This window comes from Podarcis cretensis (genome assembly GCF_951804945.1).
Source record: "Podarcis cretensis genome assembly, chromosome: 6".
Lineage (NCBI taxonomy): Eukaryota > Metazoa > Chordata > Lepidosauria > Squamata > Lacertidae > Podarcis > Podarcis cretensis.
In genome coordinates, this window is record NC_137175.1 from 46,877,550 (window position 1) to 46,900,185 (window position 22,636).

At 43.7% G+C, this 22,636-nt stretch overlaps 1 protein-coding gene across 2 annotated transcripts in view; it reads left to right on the plus strand.

The window, feature by feature from the left end:
* Nucleotides 1-22,636, plus strand: part of GRM4 (glutamate metabotropic receptor 4) — a 300,197-nt gene that overhangs the window by 192,898 nt on the left and 84,663 nt on the right. For both annotated transcript variants that reach the window (XM_079980860.1, XM_079980861.1), the window contains exons 5-6: nt 6,500-6,654; nt 14,246-14,386. In XM_079980860.1, coding sequence (XP_079836986.1) covers nt 6,500-6,654; nt 14,246-14,386 — 296 coding nt within the window. The remainder of the gene's footprint in view (nt 1-6,499; nt 6,655-14,245; nt 14,387-22,636) is intronic.

Genomic DNA, 22,636 nt, shown 5'->3' on the forward strand with positions numbered 1-22,636 from the left:
TTTTTTTTTTACCTTTAAAAATCACAGTTCAAAAAAATAATATTGAAACTCTTCCATTTTATAATTACCACCAAAATTCTTATTTTTGTAAGAGATTATAATGCATGATTCCATGGAATTTTCCTGCAGTCGTACAAAACTAAAGTTGATGTATTCTGATTAGTCGCTGGAAGTCAGAATATGGTCCATTCCAACAGAATAAGTGGAACTCTTAATGAAGCGCAAGAAAAACCTAAGAGTACACAATACTTCTGTTTTGATTTGATATTTTTGAGCCTAGCAATTTGCACTGAGTTACACCTGATTTTGCAAGTGTCTAATTTATTAATCAGCAAACATTATGCAAATGTGAGTAAACTGACATTTTCAATCAGTTTACATCAAATATGCAAACAATCTAAGTTCCTGGGAAGCTGGCTAATAGATATGTCTGAAACCCAGACAGTTACACTCGTTTACTCCCAGCAAAATCAGAGATTTGCCTCACAGTGTAAATGGCAAGCACCATTAAACAGGGATTTGTAAACATTTACCTATCTGAAAACAGTCTGTAAGCTGGAGAATTGCACCCTGTTGGCAGTAGCTTATACACATCTGGAAACTCTGTATTTTCATGCAGTGATAGGCTGAGGTTTACTGCTGAGCCAGATGCCTCTCTTGGGACTTAGCCATGTGATGGTTTCTTGAGTCATGAAAGCACTCTGTGTGTGTGTGTGTGTGTGTGTGTGTGTGTGTGTGTGTGTGTGTGTTTGCAAGTGTGTGTTTTTTGGATACCACCCGGTGCAGATCATCAGAGCTTTCACGATTCTTCAGCCTGCATAAACTTTCCATCTCATATTGATTTTCATGCTTGCTTTTCAAGGCTTCCTTCATTCTCATAGTGCTAAATAATGCAGCTGCAAAAAAAGTGACACAGCTGTCCGATAGGGCCACCAAAAGGTGGTGGTCCACATTGCTAATTTCCTCTAAATTTAAGAAAGAAGAAGAGTTTGGATTTGATATCCTGCTTTATCACTACCCGAAGGAGTCTCAAAGCGGCTAACATTCTCCTTTCCCTTTCTCCCCCACAACAAACACTCTGTGAGGTGAGGCTGAGGTGGGGCTGAGAGACTTCAGAGAAGTGTGACTGGCCCAAGGTCACCCAGCAGCTGCATGTGGAGGAGTGGAGATGCAAACCCGGTTCACCAGATTATGAGTCTACCGCTCTTAACCACTACACCACACTGGCTCTCGCCCCAGTGCTTCTGGAGCAGCATAGTGGAGGCTGGCATTGTTTTTGCGGGTTCATCCCTTCAGATTCAGACAGGAGTCCTCACTTTTTGAAGCTGTAGTGCTAAAAGCAGTGAAGTAATTTGTGGGTGAAATGTGGGCTAGGGAGAAAATCGGAGTCTTCATGATCTTCTGGGTAGTTCAGCTGGTTAGAGCATGGTGGTGATAACACCCAGGTTGCAGGTTCCATCCCCATATGGGACAGCTGAGTATTCCTGATTCAAAGGAGGTTGGACTAGATGATCCTCAGGGTCTCTTCCAACTATGCAATTATATGATTCTATCTTCTTGCCTTTCTTGATTCCCCTTCTCTGGGCTCACATCACACCTGTTGCCGGAAAAAGGTGAAGGAGATTAAAATATGCGTGCAGAGCACAAATAGCCCAAAGAAAGCAATGATATGCCACAAAACAAAGTAAGTTAACACTCTTCATGTGTGAGAGATCCCAGGCTCCTCCAGATGATTTGTTTATTGAACATTCAGCCTGATCTGCTAGCACAAAGCTTACACATGGAGGTTAGACTTTTTTTTATTTTAATGGAGTGATTGTTCTGATTCTCTGGCACAGTTTATATGTCTTCCTGTTAATTGTTTGTTCACCTCATACTTTTGAGTGCCTTTCCCCATCACTTTCCTATCTGCAAAAAGTTCGTTTTTTAAAAGAATGTGGTTTCATTGCAGTAGGGCAACAGAGCACTTTAGTTCACTTTAATTGTGGAAACCTAAATTTCCAGTATGCACTTGAATCTCTCCCACAAAATATTGACCGACTGAAGGTGACCTCTCTCCAGAACCTTGAAAATGGTTTACCCTTTTCAGATCACCTGGCCTGTAGACACAACTCTTTTGTTAGTACAGGTTTGTTGTTGTGTGATGTAAAGCATCCCAAGTATTTCTGTCACTGCTGTTTTCCTCATATTCAAATTTCCCCATAGCTGAGAAGCTCAGTGGGTGGTCCTGAGCCAATCTCTTTCTCAGCCCAACCTACTTTGCACGGTGCTGTGAAGATAAAAAAGAGGAACATGTACACACACACACACACACACACACCAAGCTCCTTGGAGGAATGATAGGATAAAAATTCAGTTCAATAAAAAAACCCAGAGGTGTAAAGCACTGAAAAATAGTGTTTTCTGTTATCTGCAGCTCTAATCCATTGTCTTTAGTGGAGATGTGCTGATTTATACAAGCTGAGAGAGTGAGCGAGGGTTTGGGGAATGACTGGTGGAACATATCCAGGCTGCTCAACTTTGTGAGACTTTTATCTGAGCAACCCATTGAACTCTACTTTAATGCTGGCAAAATCACTGTCTCATCTTGGCAGCTGTTATGTGCTGGGTTTAGGGATGCTTGACAAATTTAAGAAGAGCCCTGCTGGATCAGACCCCAAGGCCCATCTAGTCCAGCTTCCTGTTCTCGCAGTGGTCAGGCAGATGCCTAAGAGAAACCCACAAACGCAACATGAGAGCATTCTCAGCACTCTCCTCAAATTTGATCCTCTTCAATTTTAGTGAGAATCTGACTTGACCTGCACTTTCCTGAAATGGAATTTTGCAACACAGTCCTTGGAGAAAAAAAATGCACCAACTGCATAAAATACATCTAGGAATATGCCTCTTCGTAGAAAAATACATTCAAAATATACATGTAACTTACCTACAGAGAAAAGGCAAATAATAGGTAACATGATGGAAGTTATGATAGGTATGATAGGTAACATGATGGAAGCAGAGACAACACCTTGCCGACAAAGGTCCGTATAGTTAAAGCTATGGTTTTCCCAGTAGTGATGTATGGAAGTGAGAGCTGGACCATAAAGAAGGCTGATCGCCGAAGAATTGATGCTTTTGAATTATGGTGCTGGAGGAGACTCTTGAGAGTCCCATGGACTGCAAGAAGATCAAACCTATCTATTCTTAAGGAAATCAGCCCTGAATGCTCACTGGAAGGACAGGTTGAGAAGCTGAGGCTCCAATACTTTCGCCACCTCATGAGAAGAGAAGACTCCCTGAAAAAGCCCCTGATGTTGGGAAAGACTGAGGGCACAAGGAGAAGGGGGCGACAGAGGACGAGATGGTTGGACAGTGTTCTTGAAGCTACCAGCATGAGCGTCTCCACCTCCATCGTTCTGCCCGGACACTGAGGTCCAGCACTGAGGGCCTTCTGGCAGTTCCCTCGCTACAAGAAGCGAAGTTACAGGGAAGCAGGCAGAGGGCCTTCTCGGTAGTAGCACCTGCTCTGTGGAACACCCTCCCACCAGATGTCAAAGAGAAAAATAACTACCAAACTTTTAGAAGACACCTGAAGGCAGCCCTGTTTAGGGAAACTTGTAATGTTTAATAGGTTATTGTATTTTAGTGTTTTGTTGGAAGCTGCCCAGAGTGGCTGGGGAAACCCAGCCAGATGGGCGGGGTATAAATAATAAATTATTATTATTATTATTATTATTATTATTATTATTATTATTTGACCAAACTGTGGGAGGCAGTGGAAGACAGGAGTGCCTGCCGTGCTCTGGTCCAGGGGATCACGAAGAGTTGGAAACCACTAAACAACAACAACAATGATGGAAGTTTCCAGAATTATGCATGGCATGGAGAAAGTGGATAAAGATTTTTCTTCATCTCTGCCTTAGACCACACTTGGAATATTGTGTCCAATTCTGGGCACCACAATTTAAGAAGGATGTTGACAAGCTGGAACGTGTGCAGAGGAGGGCAACCAAGATGACCAAGGGTCTGGAAACTAAGCCTTATGAGGAGCGCTTGAAGGAGCTGGGTATGTTTAGCCTGGGAGAGAAGAGACTGAGAGAAGATATGATTGCCATCTTCAAATATCTCAAGGGCTGTCTCATGGAGGAGGGAGCATGTTTCTTTCAAGGGTAGGACTCAAACCAATGGCTTCAAGTTGCAAGAAAGGAGTTTCTGACTAAACATTTGGAAAAACTTTCTGACAGTAAGAGCTATTTGGCAGTGGAACAGACTCCCACGAGAGGTGGTGGACTTTCCTTCCTTGGAGGTTTTTAAGCAGAGGTTGGATGGCCATTTGTCGATAATGCTTTAGCTGATATTCCTGCATTGCAGGGGGGTTGGACTAGATGAACCTTGGGTTCCTTCCAGCTCTAAGATTCTATGATTCTATGAACACTAAGCTGAATATTGGAAGTTTTAGGACAGATAAAAGAAAGTACTTCTCCAATAAGCATGTAGTTAAGCTATGAAACTCACTTTCACTGGAGGCAGCGATGGCCACCAATGTGGATGACTTTAAAAGAGGATTTGACAAATTCATGAAGGATAAGATAATGGTTACTTGCCATGATAACCTGCACCTTCATGGCTGGATGAGTAATGCTTCCAGTTGCTGGAAACCTCAGAAGTGCGTAGGTCCTGCTTGCAGGTCCCCCCCCCCCCAGGTCACGGTGAGAACAGGATTCTGGACTAGGTGGGCCATTGATCTAGACTTGGAGACTTTTCTTATGTCCTTTCAAATGTTTTCCCGTCTAATCTGCCCAACCGTTTTATGACTTGGTGTTAGAAGGCCTGCCTTACACTTGACCATTTCAGTTTTCAACTGCAACACTGACCTACTAGGTGACCTTGAGCGATTCCAGTCCACTTCCTTGCCTCTATTCTATCTCCCACCCACACACTGTAGGTTCATCAGGCCAATGAATAGCTTTTATTAAGTGTCACAACACAATACAATGGTTTTTTGAGGTGCTGCTGTAATAGAAATAATTGATGGTGTAGTAAGAAGAGCTGGAGCTCAATTGGAACTAGGCTCACTGCACAATAACTGCCATGATCTCTCTCTTTCTTTTATCCAGATCACTACCACATTTGCTCTTTCCCCTTGTCTGATTCAATTTATTTCCCCTCCCCCTGCATTCCAAAAATACTTCCCTTTCCCTTAGGGCTCTGGCATGTCTGTCATTCAAGTCTTGCTGTCACTACTCCCTTAATTGTTTTTTAATCAACCTTGCTATTGACAAAGTCTCCATTGATCTGCCGAACACCCTTTTCTTTGTTTTGCTCCTTTACTAGCTCAGGTGCTATACACTCACCACCAATTTCAGTCCCATCCTCTTCATTCATAGCCTTCTGCTTTTCTTCTTCTTCTTTTTAACCTAAGGCCAGGAACTCAGAAGTGTGGGTGCAGTAATGCAGCTCAAGGCTCTCAGAATTCTGCTCATTTATTTCTCAGGTTCATTTTTACATCTGCTTATTTAATTTGAAAACAATAGCATTATAAGCTGTCACATTCAGTGCCGTTGAAGTAATCTTATGAAATCATACATGCACTTCAATAAAGAAAGAAAGAAATCTAAGAACCGGTAACTGATCAAATTAAACATTGTAGAACATCAATCAGCCTTGATTACAGAAGTAACATTTGTTGCTTTATTTGTTGTATTCCTGGGGGTCTCAGATCCCTCTGACTGATCTTAAGGCAGGGTCTCCATCTCTCTCCATTCCTTCTCTTGCACTTCTGTGGGTCATGCTAAATTCCTTATCCTTCCCCCCCCCCCAAAGTTAAGGAAGAAGGTGCCTCTGAATACATGATCAGCCCAGGAATTTGTACCAGAGCCAAGCTCCTAAGTCCCACTCCTGGTTTCCCACAAGTGTTTTTTTTTTTTTCAGCAACCCAGCTAATTTTATTTTATTTATTATTTATTAATATTATATACTGCCCTTCATTTAAGGATCACAGGGCAGTTTACAGTATAAAAACACAAAAAGACATAACATGATAAACAAAACAATACCCCCCCCCATTTTAAAAGGCCATTCATTGTTTAACTAGTCAAATGCCTGGGATAAAAGGAGTGTTTTCACCTGGCACCTAAAGGTATGTAATTTAGGTCTGTCAGGTGGGAACTACTGCACTTCTAGTTTATGAGGAATGGGCTGAATAGATTCTTCTAGGTTTGTTTTGAAGAGAGAGAAGAAATGAGATGGCTAGTTAAAACTTAATATAGAATCTGTGTTTGGATCCACATTTATCTGAAGCTCTAAGGGTGAGTGAATGCAGCAAATATACATTGTGCAGTGGTAACTGGCAATTGGATGCACAACCTTTGGGTGTGATTGGGCACATAAAGCCAGTGAATGCAATGTATTCAGTGTGGTCACTGTGCTCCTGCCCTTTCGTTGTGAGGTGTGCATTAACCTGAACACAAAGGCAAAGGTGATTCTATGAACTGGTGCTTTGCTCTTCTCTCTTCAGGAATGTGTTGATGGCAGCAAAGAGGGCCAATCAGACTGGACACTTCATCTGGATTGGCTCTGACAGCTGGGGTTCCAAAATTGCCCCTGTGAGAGATCTAGAAGAGGTGGCTGAAGGAACCGTCACCATCTTGCCCAAGAGGGCATCTGTTAGAGGTATGTCTAGCAGTTTGATCAACAATGTCAGCTGGTTGCTTCTCAGGGTTGTTGCAGAAAGACATTTGCCATTGTTGTGCGTGAACTGTACAGTTGTTGTTTTTTTCCTGTTAGAAGCTCCTTCATGTGCTAATCATCTGAAGGGTGCTCCATACATTTCCCAAGGAATGGTGTTGCCTGGCTGGTCCCATCTCTGGAATCAGGTGCACCATGGACACCACCACCTGGACATCCACACAGTCAAAGCATATTCATGATCAGCTTTCATGCAATCAGAACTCTTGATTGCATGGTGTCCTGGCTGCATGAAAGCCTATGTGTGAGGCTTTGAGAGCGCAAATGTCCACATTAATTTGTTTATTTATTTATTGTTTATATCCCATCTTCCTCCCCCTGCAGGGCCCAAGGTGGTATGCATTAAAAACAGATTCAGCTTAAAAACAAACCTTCAGTCAGTACGCACACACACACACCCCATATTAAAAGCAACACTGAATCCAAATAGCTTAGAAACCATTTGAAGACACAAGAGGAGGAGAAGAAAATATACAGCACCTGTGATTAGAAGACTCTGCCGCAACAGTCAGTTAGTGGTCAAAGTCCTAAACAAAGAAATATTTGCTTGCTGGTGAATCAATAGCAGGGAGGAGACCAGCCTAGCTTCCCATGGAAGGAAGTTCCACTATCTGGGAGCAGCCACTGAAAAGGCCCTCTCTCAGTACCTGTGAAAGTGGTGAGACCAAGAAAAAGGTCATTTAGTGAGGCCAGTTGGTGGTCCTCATGCAAAATGAAGGGCCCCATGGAAGTGTGTCTAGCCACATCATTGTTTTCTTTTAGGAAACAGGTGAAGGCACACCTCTTCCTGCAGGTTCAGATGATGGGGACTGTGATTGTATTTATTTATAGTTACAGGTAGGTAGCCGTGTTGGTCTGCAGTAGCTGAAACAAAATAAAAAAAAATCCTTCCAGTAGCACCTTAGAGACCAACTAAATTTGTTATTGGTATGAGCTTTCGTGTGCATGCACACTTCTTCAGATACACTGCATACACATGAAAGCTCATACCAATAACAAAATTAGTTCGTCTTTAAGGTGCTACTGGAATTTTTAAAATTGTATTTGACAATGCTGATTTTATTATTAGAAGTGCTGAATTTTATTTTATTTTTACATTATTGTGTTATATGGATCTTATGTTGTTTTTATTCAGTATACCATCCTGTGGCCCTTCTCAATGGGCAGTATATACATTTCAAATACATATATGCCTGCATGCCTGCATACACAATGGAACTACCTGCTGAAGCTCAGCATGTTCGAGTCTGCACAATGTCTGGATGAGTGACAGCTGGGAACACCATCTATGGTGCTTTGAGTTCTGCAATGGAAGAAAAGCAGGATAGAATGCCCCTTGTTGCATTACTTTTCTTTTTTCCCTTTAAATTACTGTATTTTTCGCCCTATAGGGCGCACCGGCCCATAGGGAGCACCTAGGTTTTTTTTGGGGGGGGGGATAAAGAAAAAAAAAATTCCCCTGGCGCAGAGCTGGGGCGGGGGAAGCCCGAGCTTCTCCCAACCCCTGCCCCCAGAACAGGCTGCTATCCGCAAGCCTTGGGAGCCCAGCAGGAACTCCCACGGGCTCCCAAGGCTTGCGGATAGCTTCCTGAAGCCTGGAGAGCCAGAGGGGTCGGTGCGCACGGACCCCTCTCGCTCTCCAGGCTTCAGCGAAAGCCTGCATTCGCCCCATAGGACGCACACACATTTTCCCTTCATTTTTGGAGGGGGAAAAGTGTGTACTATAGGGAGAAAAATACGGTAACTGTTTATTGAAAACTTTGATCCTCAATGTCCCAATGCCACTATGCATTTTTCATGCATATGCATTTTTTCTTTTCAGTTTTGCAGGATGCTCTCAGGGTTAGATCTGCGGGTGAGGCTCCCATCCCAGCACTTAGATAAATGGGTTCCCAATTTCAGGAGAGAGCTTCTCATGGCTCTTTGGCCAATATGCCCAAACCATTACTAAACATCAGTCTGCTTCCTCTTTCCCAGCCCTGTCCCGCCACTAGGTCTCTTTAAATGTTTCCTTCATCTGGAGTAGCATTTTCCTTCTTCCTTTTAATGCATGCTTAATTGAAAGCAGTCATGGCATACATCTACTGAAAATGATAATCTTCAGTTGGGTGTTTGGGGTATATATTAATGCTTTAGAAATGGCCATGTTTTTCTGGGTATCCTTTATAACACCTTGAGCATTTTCCCCTTGAAGTTTCTTCAAAGGTCAGTTCCTTCTACTGCAAGGAGTTCAAATATCACTTGGATATCTTCATTGATGCTGAATGTGTCAATGGACACAACCCACAGATAAATTCTCCTATGTGAACCTCATTATAACAAATGGGTCAAATGGGATATGTTCTCAGTAAAATCTTATCCATTATGAAGTTGCTTCAAATAGGGGTGGTTGATGAATTACGGTAGATCTTTTAAAATTCCTGTGTAAAATAACTTAATCTGTAACCCTTGGCCTAATGCAGAGACTGGAAGTATTAAAATCCATGAAGTCTTATATTTCTCCAAATGTTGTCATGCAAGTACAGTACACATTCAAATATGGATACCAGTATGATTTTTTTCTTTTAAAAAATGTAGATTAATGTAGAAACAGAATTGACTATAATTAGGAGTAAAATAAGAAAAAATGTCACAGGCCAGAAATAGACAGACATGTGCATCCTTAACTGTGTTGTGTCATTGTTGCATTCTGGTCCATTCAATAACCCCATTCCCATAGTTCCTTCCTGTGTTATTCTCTTACCTTCCATAATCTAAATATTTAGCAAGCATCTAACTTTTGTGAAAGATGGATGTACCTGATATACATTTCATAGTGCCCTAACAACTTACTGAAATTCTCTTGCTGACCTTCAGCAGTATTTTTTTCTTCAGACCAAGGTATTTCCCCTTTGCTTCTCATGTCAGCCAGCTTCTAACCACTGTCTATACACCAAGAAGAAATATGTTCTTTGCTTGTCAAGAAAACAGGTGTGTCTAGAGTACTAAGTGAAAATGACCTCAGATTCTCCATGCTTTTTGTGGGTAGCAAAACTGGGAATAATCTCCAGGGTAGCACTAAACTCCTCCAGGAGGGGCTCATTAAAACACACACAAACAACAACAACAACAACTTATTCTACAAGAAATTTCAGCTAGCTTAATATTCAGTAAAACTCTATTGTAAGTTCATATTGGTCAATGAAGGAATGGCAGGCTAAAGAGGAGGACAGGAAAGGGAAGGGACCAAATTACAGTGGTACCTTGGGTTACAGACGCTTCAGGTTACAGACTCCTCTAACCCAGAAATAGTACCTTGGGTTAAGAACTTTGCTTCAGGATGAGAACAGAAATCGCACAGTGGTGGCGCAGCAGCAGGGGGAGGCCCCATTAGCTAAAGTGGTGCTTCAGGTTAAGAACAGTTTCAGGTTAAGAACGGACCTCCAGAACGAATTAAGTTCTTAACCCGAGGTACCACTGTAAAAGACTATTAAACAATATTTAAACTTGATCCATAGTTGTGCCCCAAATCCACAGATACTGAAGTTGGGGGGGGGGCATTTTGCTAAATACTCTTCAGACAAGGACTGAAATTCATCATCTTTATGAGTTTTAAAAAGAATATTTTTAGAAAGACATAATATATTTTCTGAGGGAGGAATAATTCCATTGGCATGAATTTGCTAGATGGAACAACTACCCCCCCCCAATTTCTTCCCCCTGTGTGCTGTTCTGGGTGTTCTCCTGATCCCTGCACCCCACCTGAGCCAATTTGAGAGTAGATGGTACGAGTGGAGGTGAGGGTGGCGGGTAGGCCTCATTGCTTTCCTTGTGTGGGCTTTGGCTACTGGAACTCACTAGATCAATCCAGACTTGCAGTATTTTGCATCAGTTTGATTTATGTGTGTGCTGGCACATACACAGACACCATTGGCACCATCTGCACCAGCAAGGTGTTCTTTGAAAGCCTATGGTCTTCCTAAAAAGATGAAAGGGATTCAGTGGCTTGAGTCCACAAAAGCCAGACATGGACTGGCTGGAAACTGAGGAATGGTGACTGGATTCTGATGAATGGACAATGGACACTCAGAGAAGCGGGGTTAGAGACTGGCTTGGAAGAAGGGATCAGTGATCCAGGGGAACCTGTAACAACCAGGAGGCAAGAGGCAGAGGCAGAAGAAGCTGCAGGATTGAAGAGTGAAGAACAAGTGCAGGAGGAGCTAGAGACAGGTGAGGCTCATGTAGAATCAATGGCTGCCACACCTCCTCCTCCTGTTGCACCTCTCCACTGTCTCTCAGGACCAGAAGTGGGAGGAGCAAAAAGTTATATGCAAGTGGAGACTTTGTCTGCTTGCGTGCAGCTCGGGGGGGGGGGAGATACATAAGCTGGGGTCAGGGCCTCTCTGTTGCAGCAACTGCCTCATTTGTTTCACATCTAGGAGCAGCTGAGAGGCATGGGCCTGATGGACATGCCTTTCCCTAACTTGTAAGCGTATTTTTGACAATAGAGTTAATTCTCTCCTCTGGACATTCCTTGTCTGTCAGCACCTTGACAAGAGATTTCTTACTCTTCCAGGTGTCACAATACTCTTTGATCAATTTATGCAGGTTGCTCACAGAACTCAAAATGCAAATCCCACCAATTCAAGAGATCCTGTAAGCTGCTTCAGGAAAAGGCCTGCAAACATTGTTATATCAAGGGTTGGGAGCCCTTTCCCTTCTGTATTTCCTTCTGGACAAGGGCGTTTCAAGCACCACGAGTCAGTGGTGGGTGGAACCATAGGCAAAAGGCAGTGGAACCACAAATGTCCAGTAGACTAGTCTAGTAGATTAGTTTCTGTACACACTCTCACAGCCCTCTCTGTCATTTATCTAGAAAACCAAAAACCATTATTGGAGTTAAGATCATAAGAACCTCCTGCTGCATCAGGCAATGGCCCACCTAGCCCAGCAACCTGTTCTCACAGTGACCGACCAGATGTCTGTGGGAAACCAGGAAGCAGGATTTGAGCCCAAGAGCCCTCTTCTGTGGTTTCCAGCAATTGGTATTCAGAAGCCCTCCAACTGTGGAGGCAGAGCATAGCCATTGTGACTAGTAGCAACCTCAAGGACACATTCCAGTCAGGGAGAAACACTTTGGGTATGAAGCAGCCCGAGTGTGGGATACAGTCTTGGGAGAATTCTGAGGGCCAGGTAGAGAGGCCTGGAGAGCTGAATTCAGCCTCTAGGCCTGAGGTTCCCTACCCCTGAGGTAAACCGTAAAGGCATGGCAACAAATCTTTATGACTGAGACCACTGAATCCTTAGCAGGGGGTGGTGGTGGAGCAGAAGGTTAGAGCCAGAGATTGCAAGAGTGTCCTGTGAGGTTTGCGCACACTCACAAGCTACCCCTATTAACGAGTTCTCAGCTAGTTTTTAGCACAGTTTTTCGTATACTTGACCAAAGTGCATCCACATTTAGCTCACGGCCAAAGTTTCATTTGTAGAGGTGTCATTCATTAGAAAGGAAAGAGCTGTCAAGTGCCCCAAGCCTATTAAAGGATCCATTCAATTAATAAGGCTACGCCAGATGGAACCCCAGGGAGAGAGATACAAAGCCGCCATCTTTCCTGTCTCTTCCTTACCCCCCTCTGACATCCACTTATGCCAAGGAAATTAGGTTTGTGTTCTGCGTGACTAAAATATGCATGGTTAATTAAGACTTTACTATCGTGGGAACTTGCAGGAGATTGGCTCAGAGCAGAACAGTTTTCAAGAGTGACAGGATCGGGGCTCGCCCATCACACGCACACTTGTTTTCCCTTAAAAAGAGGTGTTTTCCAGGCTGCCTGTTAGTCTTTGCTTGACTTGAGGCTGTGAAACTCATGTGCACCTGGATTTGAGGGTGCAGAAACCTCAAATTGTCTGTTTTGGCTTAAGATCAAAGCTGGTGGAGGAGCTAATGGACAATTGCATTAACAATTGCTATAAGCGACTAACTTGCCTTTTAAATGTATACCAATTTTAGCTTAGGGCACTGTGAGTTAACACTTCTGCTTTTCTGCTTGCTTTCTCATTTGTGCAGGTCTGTTCACCTCCCAATTTCTTTATTGGTTAAGTAATTTTGCATTATTATTTTTTAAATGAAAGATTTTAATGTTTGACGTTTTATTCTGTTTTTAGTGTTCTGTTGGAAGCCACCCAGAGTGGCTGGGGAAACCCAGCCAGATGGGCATTGTATAATTAAAATTATCATCATCATCATCATCATTATTTACACTGGGGGTATATATAATATATTATTATTACATTTATATCCCAGCTCTGCCCCCCCCCCAAGTTCAAGGCAACATATATGGTCCCCCTTCCCATTTTGTTTTCAGAACAACCCTATGGGGTGGATTAGGCTAAGTGTTTGTGACTGGCTGGGATCATGGCCAAGTGGAGATTTGAACCTGAGTGTCCCCAATGTTAGTCCAAGAGTCTAACCCAGGAGTGAGGACTCTCAGAAGATGCTTAAGTGAGGGTGTCTGTCACAGGGTCAATGGACTTTATCTTTGCTAACCCCTTTTCATGATGTAATTATAAGTAGTGGGGAGAATGCCCTGCTTATAAAAATGTGATGACATTGAAACAGTGAAAATCCTGCTTTGAGCATTGGAGCTGTGACTCAGAATCACTGTCCTCTCGATATATATATATATATATATATATATATATATATATATATATATTGAACTGACCATTCAACCTGTGCATCACTGGACTGGATATTCAGCTGAAGGATTATAAAAGTCCTCAGTGTTTGAAGAAGTTGTTCTTTGCACATTCCAATATAAACAGACCTAATCCCCACCTCCTGGACTGATGTGTAGATTGGAGCATCATTACTTTTCTGAATTTTGCAATGCAGTTTTTGGTTAAAAAAAATAAATACCAAAATGTCCATAAAATGCATAGTTAGGCTAAAATACATTTAGAAATGTGTACTTTGAAAGAAAATATATTTAGAAATGCATAGTTTATGAGAAAACGTGAATTTAAATATGAATTTTTCATGTGGTTTTCTAAATTAAAGATTCACAAATTACTGCAGAAATAGGGCACCATGGACTTATGAATGAGCACATGCAGGTGAACAGGAAATAAACCACCTTGACCATCAGTACCTTGAATCTCTGTGGGTACTACCAGATGGAGACTCAATATTGCAGCCGCTCAACGAGTTATCATAAATGGTTTGTTGGCAACAGGTTTTATTTAATTCACCAGATTAAATAAAGGGAAAATCCATATTAAATGAGGAGGAAAAAATAGACTGACATTTTGACGCCACCAAAATTTGCAAGCATGAAGAGCACTTATTCCACAATAAATACCCACCCTTTCCTTATCTATTCATTTTCGAACACTTGATTTCAATAGCTTAAAAGCCCCTTTCACCTTTGTAGACGCTGAAAGTGGCAGACTTCCTTTTACAGCTGCAGCAGGTCTCATATGTTTTGATTGCAAGACCTTCCTCATGTTTCTATCACCTCTCTCTTCCTCTTCCTCTTAGGTTTCGATCGCTATTTCTCCAGCAGGACCCTGGACAATAACCGCCGTAACATTTGGTTTGCTGAATTTTGGGAGGACAACTTCCACTGCAAGCTGAGCCGCCATGCTCTCAAGAAAGGCAGTGCCTTCAAGAAGTGCACAAGTAAGATGCTGTGGGCAGATGGGAGGGGCGTGGAAGGTGTGTGTGGATGAACCAGGCTAGGATGTTGTTACCAGATCCCATTCCTAAGCTTGTAACAAGAGAACACACTATCAGATCATCCATGACGTCTAGTGCCATGACATGAGAGATGAATCTTGATGTAAATTTCTAGAGATGTGGGAATGATCTGGAGCCAGTGCCAGATTTATGTATAAGCTAAACAGGCTATAGCTTAGGGCCCCACTCTCTTGGCCCCCCAAAAAAAAGAATTAAAGGGGGGAAACCCTGGATGTACATTTCCAAAATATAATATAAAAATCAAATAAAATAAAACCTACATACAGCAACAGTGTTTTGTGTTGTGTAGGCTCCTATGATGTAAGTAATGGGCACCACCTGCTAGCCTGCCCCCTAAAATATCATTGGTTTGCTCATTTCTATATATAGGGTGCCTACAGTCTGCATGGACTGGTTGCATGGCAACATGTGCCAATGGCTTTAGATACCTATTAGGTCCATAAATTACCATATAGCATATATTCAACACAAAAAACAGTGACAATTTGTTGTTGACAAAGGACAGCTGGACATATAAAGGGCCCCATTACCTTCAGTAGCTTAGCGCCTCATCAAACCTAAATCTGGCCCTGTCTGGAGCAAAGTTGACTTGAATGATGGTGCACTGAGATGGGGATCAGGGTGGAAACACTCAGAGCTGGTATACCATAGTGACTGAGTCATAGTGACCTGCTGCCCTGGACTCCTTCGGGAGAAAGGGTGAGATATAAACTTGAGCAAATAAATAAATGAGTGAATTATGAATCAGGACACCTCTCCCTGCCTTTAATCTCCTTCTACCATGAACTCACCAGGTATGTGACTTTCTCTCAAACTTAGCCTTCCCCTCCACCTGCAATATGCAGATAATAGTACTGAACCACCTTATAAAACAAGGGTAGTCATCCTATGGCTCCTAAATCCATGTGAGGATCTTCAACCTAATTTTATGTGGTCCTCAGCCTAATTTCCTAAAGTGCTCTGCAAGCGATCACTACAGACCTCTGAGCTTTCTTTGGACATCTGAAAGTGCTATATCATTATTGCTATCCTTTACTGAGATTGTTTTTTCAGTGTCGGGAAAGTGGCAGGGTCTGGAGTAGTCAGGGATGTTCTGGGGGAGGAAGAATTGCTGTGCGTCAGTGGGAGAGGAAGGAGGAGAGGAAGAAAAGTATTGTCTCAGATGAAGATTGAGGTGGCTGTGTGGGCAGGGCCAGCTCAAGACATTTTGCTGCCTTAGGCAGCAAATTTCACATCCAGAACCTGACTGAAGTGGCAGCTAAATCCTCCTTTAAAAGTAGCAGTCAGGCTGTGCACTGTAAAGCCCATGGCTCAACAGCAGAGCATCTGTTTTGCATGCAGAAGGTCTCTGGTTCGATCCCTGACATCTCCAAGTAGGACTGGGAAAGACTTCCTGTTTGAAACCCAAGCCAGCTGCTGCCAATCAGTGTAGACAATACTGAGCTAGAAGGAAGCAGTAGAAGGCATGTCTATGTCCTGCACCACACCTGAGAGCCACAGGGAAACTTTGAGGGTGCAGGACAGTCTCCATGGCACATAGAGCTCTGTGCAGAAGGCTATAGCCAGAAGGTTCAAGGTGGATGTCTGGGGGCTGCCACCCTTGCATCCCAGCACCTGCCGTCTGAAGCAGTCACCTCATTCTGCCTAACAGTAGGGCCGGCCCTCTATGTGGGTCTTGTTTAGGACAAAGGCAGGGCTATAGATCATGTGCACTGGCAGAACTGTTTGACACCAGGGATGGTGGAGCAGAAGCACGTTTGGGGGGATTACGCCTCTTTGGCATATAAGCCCAGGAGCCGTGACTCAGAAATCAAAAGTGGGTGCTGAAAGCCCTGAAGGGGTATGACAGAGATGAGCAAACGAGGCAGCTAAATGCCTTGCCTTCTTTGTGATCATTAAATAATGCCAACCCCACATTTATCTCATGACCCACTGGGCACATTCCGAAGCCCCCTTGGGTGCCTCTCTCCTTAGCCTTGCTGTCTCTCCACATGCACCTCCAACCACACATTCATTTCCTGTTGAATTATTTACCATCCGTCCCTTCTCCATGCCACACTAATTCTTCCCTCATTTGCTCGTAAATTTCCATTACCCCATCGCGGCATCAGCCGTATCTATCTCAGTAACTCTTCCCTCTGTATTCTCTCCCCCCCCCACTCCCCCCCTTTTTCTCCTCCCCTGAGAACACACATTTAAAAATGATTTGTTTGAAAATCCATTTCGGCAGGTTATAGAGCTGTGTGCTGGGTAGGGATCCTGTGCCATAGCAATGTCTCCCCAGCCCCCATTCAGTGATTATATAAAATATTCAAGGCATTCATGTTACTCGGGGCGGCTTTAGAAATCTTTCATTTGGTTTCCTCTTACAGCCTCTCAGATCAGCCCACTTTCTATCCTTATTGCCATGTTGCTGCCTTTGATTCTTCTCTGAAACAGGAACTGACAGTCGGGAAGCTCTCCAGCTCCCTCTGCTTGGTACCAACTCTGTGTTTAGTGCTTTGCCCTCAGCTGGGAATGTTGGCACGTTCATTATGCTGGATCTGCATAAAAGCAACAATAGGAATAGAAGGCATGTAGCTCTCTCTCTCTCTCTCTCTCTCTGTCAAAACAAAATAAAAAAGTTCCTTCCAGTAGCACCTTAGAGACCAACTAAGTTTGTTATTGGTATGAGCTTTTGTGTGCATGCACACTTCTTCAGATACACTGAAAGAGAAGTCACCAGACCCTTATATATAGTAAGAGGGTGGGGAGGGGTATTACTCAGAAGGGTGGTGGGAATGGGTGATTGGCTGATAGGTGTGGTAAACCTGTTGACGACTGTTAACAACTGCAATTGGTCTTACAGGAAAAAGCAAGGGGTGAGATGGCAAAAAATAGCTTTATCATGTATAATGAGATAAGAATCCAACGTGTCTCTTCAGACCAGGTCTCTCCATGGTTTTAAGTTTGGTAAATGGCCAATCACCCATTCCCACCACCCTTCTGAGTAATACCCCTCCCGACCCTCTCACCATATATAAGGGTCTGGTTGACTACGGCAGACAAACATGACTACCTACCGTAACTGTGTGTGTTTGAGCACACCAAGAATGGTGTCACAGGTGCATGCTTAAACTCCCTTGAATGGTTGTAGCTCAGTAGTACTGCATCTGCTTAGTAAACAGAAGGTCCTGTGTTGAGTCTCTGGCATCTTGAGGTAGGGCTGGGAATGTCCCCTGTCTGAAAATTGAGAGAGCGGTTGTCTCTTGGTGTGGACAGTGGTCTGGCTTGGTTGGTATAAGGCCACTTTCTATGTGCCTGTATTGCCAAGATGCACAATGGAGCATCCATCCATCCATTCATCATGTTCACATCCTACATTTTTATCCAGTGAGCTCAAAGTGGCATACATGGTTCTCTCCCACAGCAACCCTGTGAGGTAGATTAGGCTGAGAGGCAGTGACTGGCCTGAGGTCATAGAACTGTAGAGTGGGAAGAAACCCTGAGGATCATCTAGTCCAACCCCTGCAATGCAGGAATACATAGCTGTCCCATATGGGAATCGAACCTGTAACCTTGGTATTATCAGCACCATGCTCTAACCAACTGAGCTACCCAGGCTATAGTTACATAGTATGCTGCATGACCACGCGGGGATTTGAACTCTGGACTCCCAGGTCCTAGTTTGACAAACTAGCCACACTGCCTATTCCCCATCAACTAGAGCTAGACTAAAAGACATGAGAGTCATAGAAGTTGAGCTTTGCTCTACAGTCCATACTTTTTTCTTTTGTTGGTGCTCATATTAGAGATGTCAGAGAATCCTATTGGAAATGGGAGCAGAAATTCCTGCAATGTTCATCAGAGGTCAGGAACAGAAATCACACAAGCAAATATAAGCAGTATTTACTATAAAAAAATTTTCCAGTACACAGTGGCATAATTACGTTATTTACTGCATTGTTTTTGCTGTTTCCCTTCCACCAAAATGCATTGAAATTAATTGCCTATTTTTTGGCCATAGAGGATAGTAAGACAAACCATATAGGTTTTAGTGGAAGCTGATCTGAAGTGGAACGGAAACAGCATTGATTGCACTGAACCAAGGGCAGGATGAAAGTTGCCAATTAAATAGATAGACAGAATAAAGGGATTAGTGCTAGTTTATTCTGAAGGCATGGATGCATCTTTCTTTGAGTCTACTATCATTTTGAGCCTTCTGTTCATAAGTGCTGAATACAAACATATTCTTTCTGTTACATATCTGGCTGGCTGCCCTCCGATTGAATCCTTCCACCCCAGCTTCTGTCCCATACTCTCACTACTGCCTTGGTATTCTTTGCTATAAGATCTCTTAAATCTGTGTATGCAAGTTTCTGCTTGTACAACAGAATCCTATCTGTGCAGTGCTGTTATGCAGACTATTCACCCAGTATCTTCATCACAAACAGAGTATCCAAGTGCCAATCTTTTATGTCGTCAAAATGGCCCTATCTACACAGAAGAATGAGATATCTGTAGACTTTGGGGAACCTCAAGGTCTGCAGAAGTGCCAGCAAACTGCTGAAACAAACTCAGTGTTTTCAAACCAGTCTAATGAAGACTGAAAATGCTCAGTTGCTCCAGCACACTGATTGGTTTTTCCTTTGGGGGGGGGATGAGGGGGGGAGTTAGACTGGAAAACAGGCCGTGGGGTGGGGAGTAATGTAATGGAGTATCCTGGGAAAAGGCATGGCTTGGTGGATGGAACCTTGAACAGAAGCCCTCCACATTGCAACAGAAGCACTCCATAGTGCAACATTGTGTTGCAGTACCACTTGCGTAGGGGAAACAGGAACATGGGCATGGAGGACAAAGAAAGAAGTGTTACAAGGCTCATAGCTTCTGGGTCTGAAGTCCTCTTCTCCACGCAGTTAGAAGCAATGCAGAGCAGGCTGCTAAGTAGCAACAGCATCAGCTGAACATACCCTGAGCAAGAGAAAAAGAGATGAAGAAGCAGGGGCAATGGTTCTGGGTCTAGGTATGTTGCTCTGTCCCTGTTCTTCTTTCTGTACTCTCCTCTGAGCAACTGTGGCACCCATGAATTCCACAGAGGCACAGTGTCTGGTGAGGAGGGTGAGTGGATGTGACAACGCAAAGATAAAGGAGAGGTCCCAGTCACTTTCTGTACTCCTGGCTTGAAGACTTTGTATCATTTACATGGCAGCCAGTTTCTCTGGGGGTTTTTCCCTTCTCCCTTTAACAACAATTTTGCACTGTATTGTGCATGAGGCTATATATTTTTATGGAGTGAAATATTTTAATTGGTGCTTCAGGCAAGAGGTGCCCAGCACCAGGGCTTCTGTCATTCCACATCAGAGGCACAGTTTTATTAAGATCAGAGAGGGTGGGAGTAGAAATGAACCCCTCTCCATTCACCCTGGGTATCCAGTCTTCCCTGCTACGATTCACATTGGTCATGCACTGAGCAGGACTAGCTTCACCTCTTCGAATAATACTCACAAATCCACTTCCTGTTCATGTAAGCATGTAAAATCATTACTTATGTTTCTGTGCTTTGAGACCCTGTGTTCTTCTAAGTCACAAAATCTACACTTTCATGTCAGCTGGAAATAATGTATGGAGTTGCGATTGTGGTAGAGGCACCTTGTTCATGAGCAGTGCACTGCAATGGATTTGCTCACTTTTGAGCCCACAGGAGTGCAGAGGTTAAAAGCCTCAAGCATATCCTTTGCACTTTCCCCTTTACATGACTCAAAAAGGAATTGCAAGAGAGGTATCAGTCCAACTTAGCTATTGACCTCACAGCATTTCCAGTAATTTGCCAAAAGCTCTGCATCAGCCTTCTCCAGTTTGGTGTCCAATTTGATGTTTTGGGCTACAACTCCCATCAGCCCCAGCCAGTCATGTCATAAATGGCAGGTTGCAGCTACCTGGCCCTGTGTGCATGGCTATCCCTCAATAGTGCTGGATAGCTTTGTCCTGTCATGTCCCACAATGCTCATGAGTATTGTGACCCTGGGGCATTGTGCAAAATTTAGAAAGGTGGTTTGTGCCCCCAGCCACCTGGCCCAAGAAGCCCAAGGAAGGCATCAACACTAGTGGCTCTGCTGGGTGCAAGAGCCCCTGTAACTTCTCAAGGGTGATAGTTCTGGGGCTATAGAAGGCAAATCTCCAATAGTTGAGTAAGTATGAATGCTATGGCCACTGAACTTGCACAGGTCAGGACCACGGAGCTTTGTTAAAGGTAAAGGTAAAGGTAAAGGTAAAGGTACCCCTGCCCGTACGGGCCAGTCTTGACAGACTCTGGGGTTGTGCGCCCATCTCACTTAAGAGGCCAGGGGCCAGCGCTGTCCGGAGACACTTCTGGGTCACGTGGCCAGCGTGACATCGCTGCTCTGGCGAGCCAGAGCCACACACGGAAATGCCGTTTACCTTCCCGCTGGTAAGCGGTCCCTATTTATCTACTTGCACCCGGAGGTGCTTTCGAACTGCTAGGTTGGCAGGCGCTGGGACCGAGCAGCGGGAGCGCACCCCGCCGCAGGGATTCGAACCGCCGACCTTTCGATCGGCAAGTCCTAGGCGCTGAGGCTTTAACCCACAGCGCCACCTGCGTCCCCACACGGAGCTTTGTTACAATACTGCAAAAGTGTTTCCCTTTCGCCGTCCTTTCCTGTCTTGTAATGACTATAAATTACAAGGGTGTGGGGTTGTTTCTGTGTGTGTCGGCCCCTGGTCCATTTTTGCTGTCATTATGTGGTCATCTGTATTTTTTGCTATTTCCTACTAAAACTGACTGGGAGGGATTAGAGCAGTAAACAAGGCACACAGGGAATCTGTCTTCTTGACAGCCATGTGGTTGAGGTGATATGTTTATGAAAGATGGGAGAGATTTACTGCTTGCCTCCCGCTGGGCAAAGACAGATAAAGGTGTCTGGGCTTTCAGGCAGAGACGTGGTGGGGCTGTAGGTTGCCTCCTGCCTGCTGTAAGAATCCCTGTGTGCCACGGAGCCAAACCACCATTACCTGTTGCAGCATCACCAAGTCATTTGCCATGCAGTGAGCTTGTGGGTGACTACAGAATTTTTTTGGACATTATTGGGTTCTCTTGTTATTTCTTATTTAGTTAAAGTATTTTTATCCTGCTCCTTAACAAAAAGATGTGTGGGGACGGGGGGCTTCCCAGAGGGACTTACAAATACAAGTGATAAAACCATTCCTGCCCTCAGCCTTACAATCTAAAGGGCATGATAGAAAAGGGGCAAAGGGTTTGGGAGGGACGTAGAAAAAGAAAAGTTTTTTTTTAAAAAAAGTGATATAGTCTTGTAATGACCAGCTGAAATGGAAATATTTCAAGGAGAGGAGGATACAAAAGTTGCTGGTCTTTCAGCAGAGCAGGTGGAGATGCTGTTTAGTGCCCCCTCTCTTCCTCTTCCATGCTGCCAGCATCTCAGAATGGTTTGCAGGTTCAAGGGTGAGGTGAGATGAGATGAGAGAGGGCAAATATGACAAAGGAAAAAAATATAAGACAGTCTCCAAATATATATAAAAGTCTTTTGAGCAGGGAGCAGCAAAGTCCTGTGTTTCATGGATGAAAGTCAACAGACACTCCTGGACAGTTGTTACTTTCTGTTTATCCTAATTTGATTTCTTGATGCCTCAAAATGGCTCATAGAGGCAGGCCAGGGACTCTGAGAAATTTACAGCGCATCTAGAAAAATGATTCTGATTCAAATATATAACAATGATCATAGAAATAAAGAGGGTTGGTGCTTTCTGGTGCAGTAAAATTTTTGACATGGAATGCAAGTTTAAGGGCTCATCCAGACTTCCTTTAGCATTGTGCTTTCCAGGCACAGACCTGTGTTTTCCAAGTCCAGGTCCAAGTAGGGTGTTTTTTTGCTTTTTGTTTGTCCCACCACTTTCCCCGGGAAAACCTGTTGTTTACCGCTGAATCGGAACAAATGGCAATCCTCTGAAAACCAGGTTGCTGTTTGTTCTGATTCAGTAGTAAGCAGTGTGTATACAACATTCATTCAAGATATGCATGTTTCCCAAGGCCCATTGAGGATTATGCATAATGACCTCACCTTCCACAATTAAGGAAGCTTAAATAATTATGCTTGGAATTTGATCGTGGAAGCTGCTGCCAATTCAGTGACTAGAAAGGAAACAACAAAACCTGGAGAT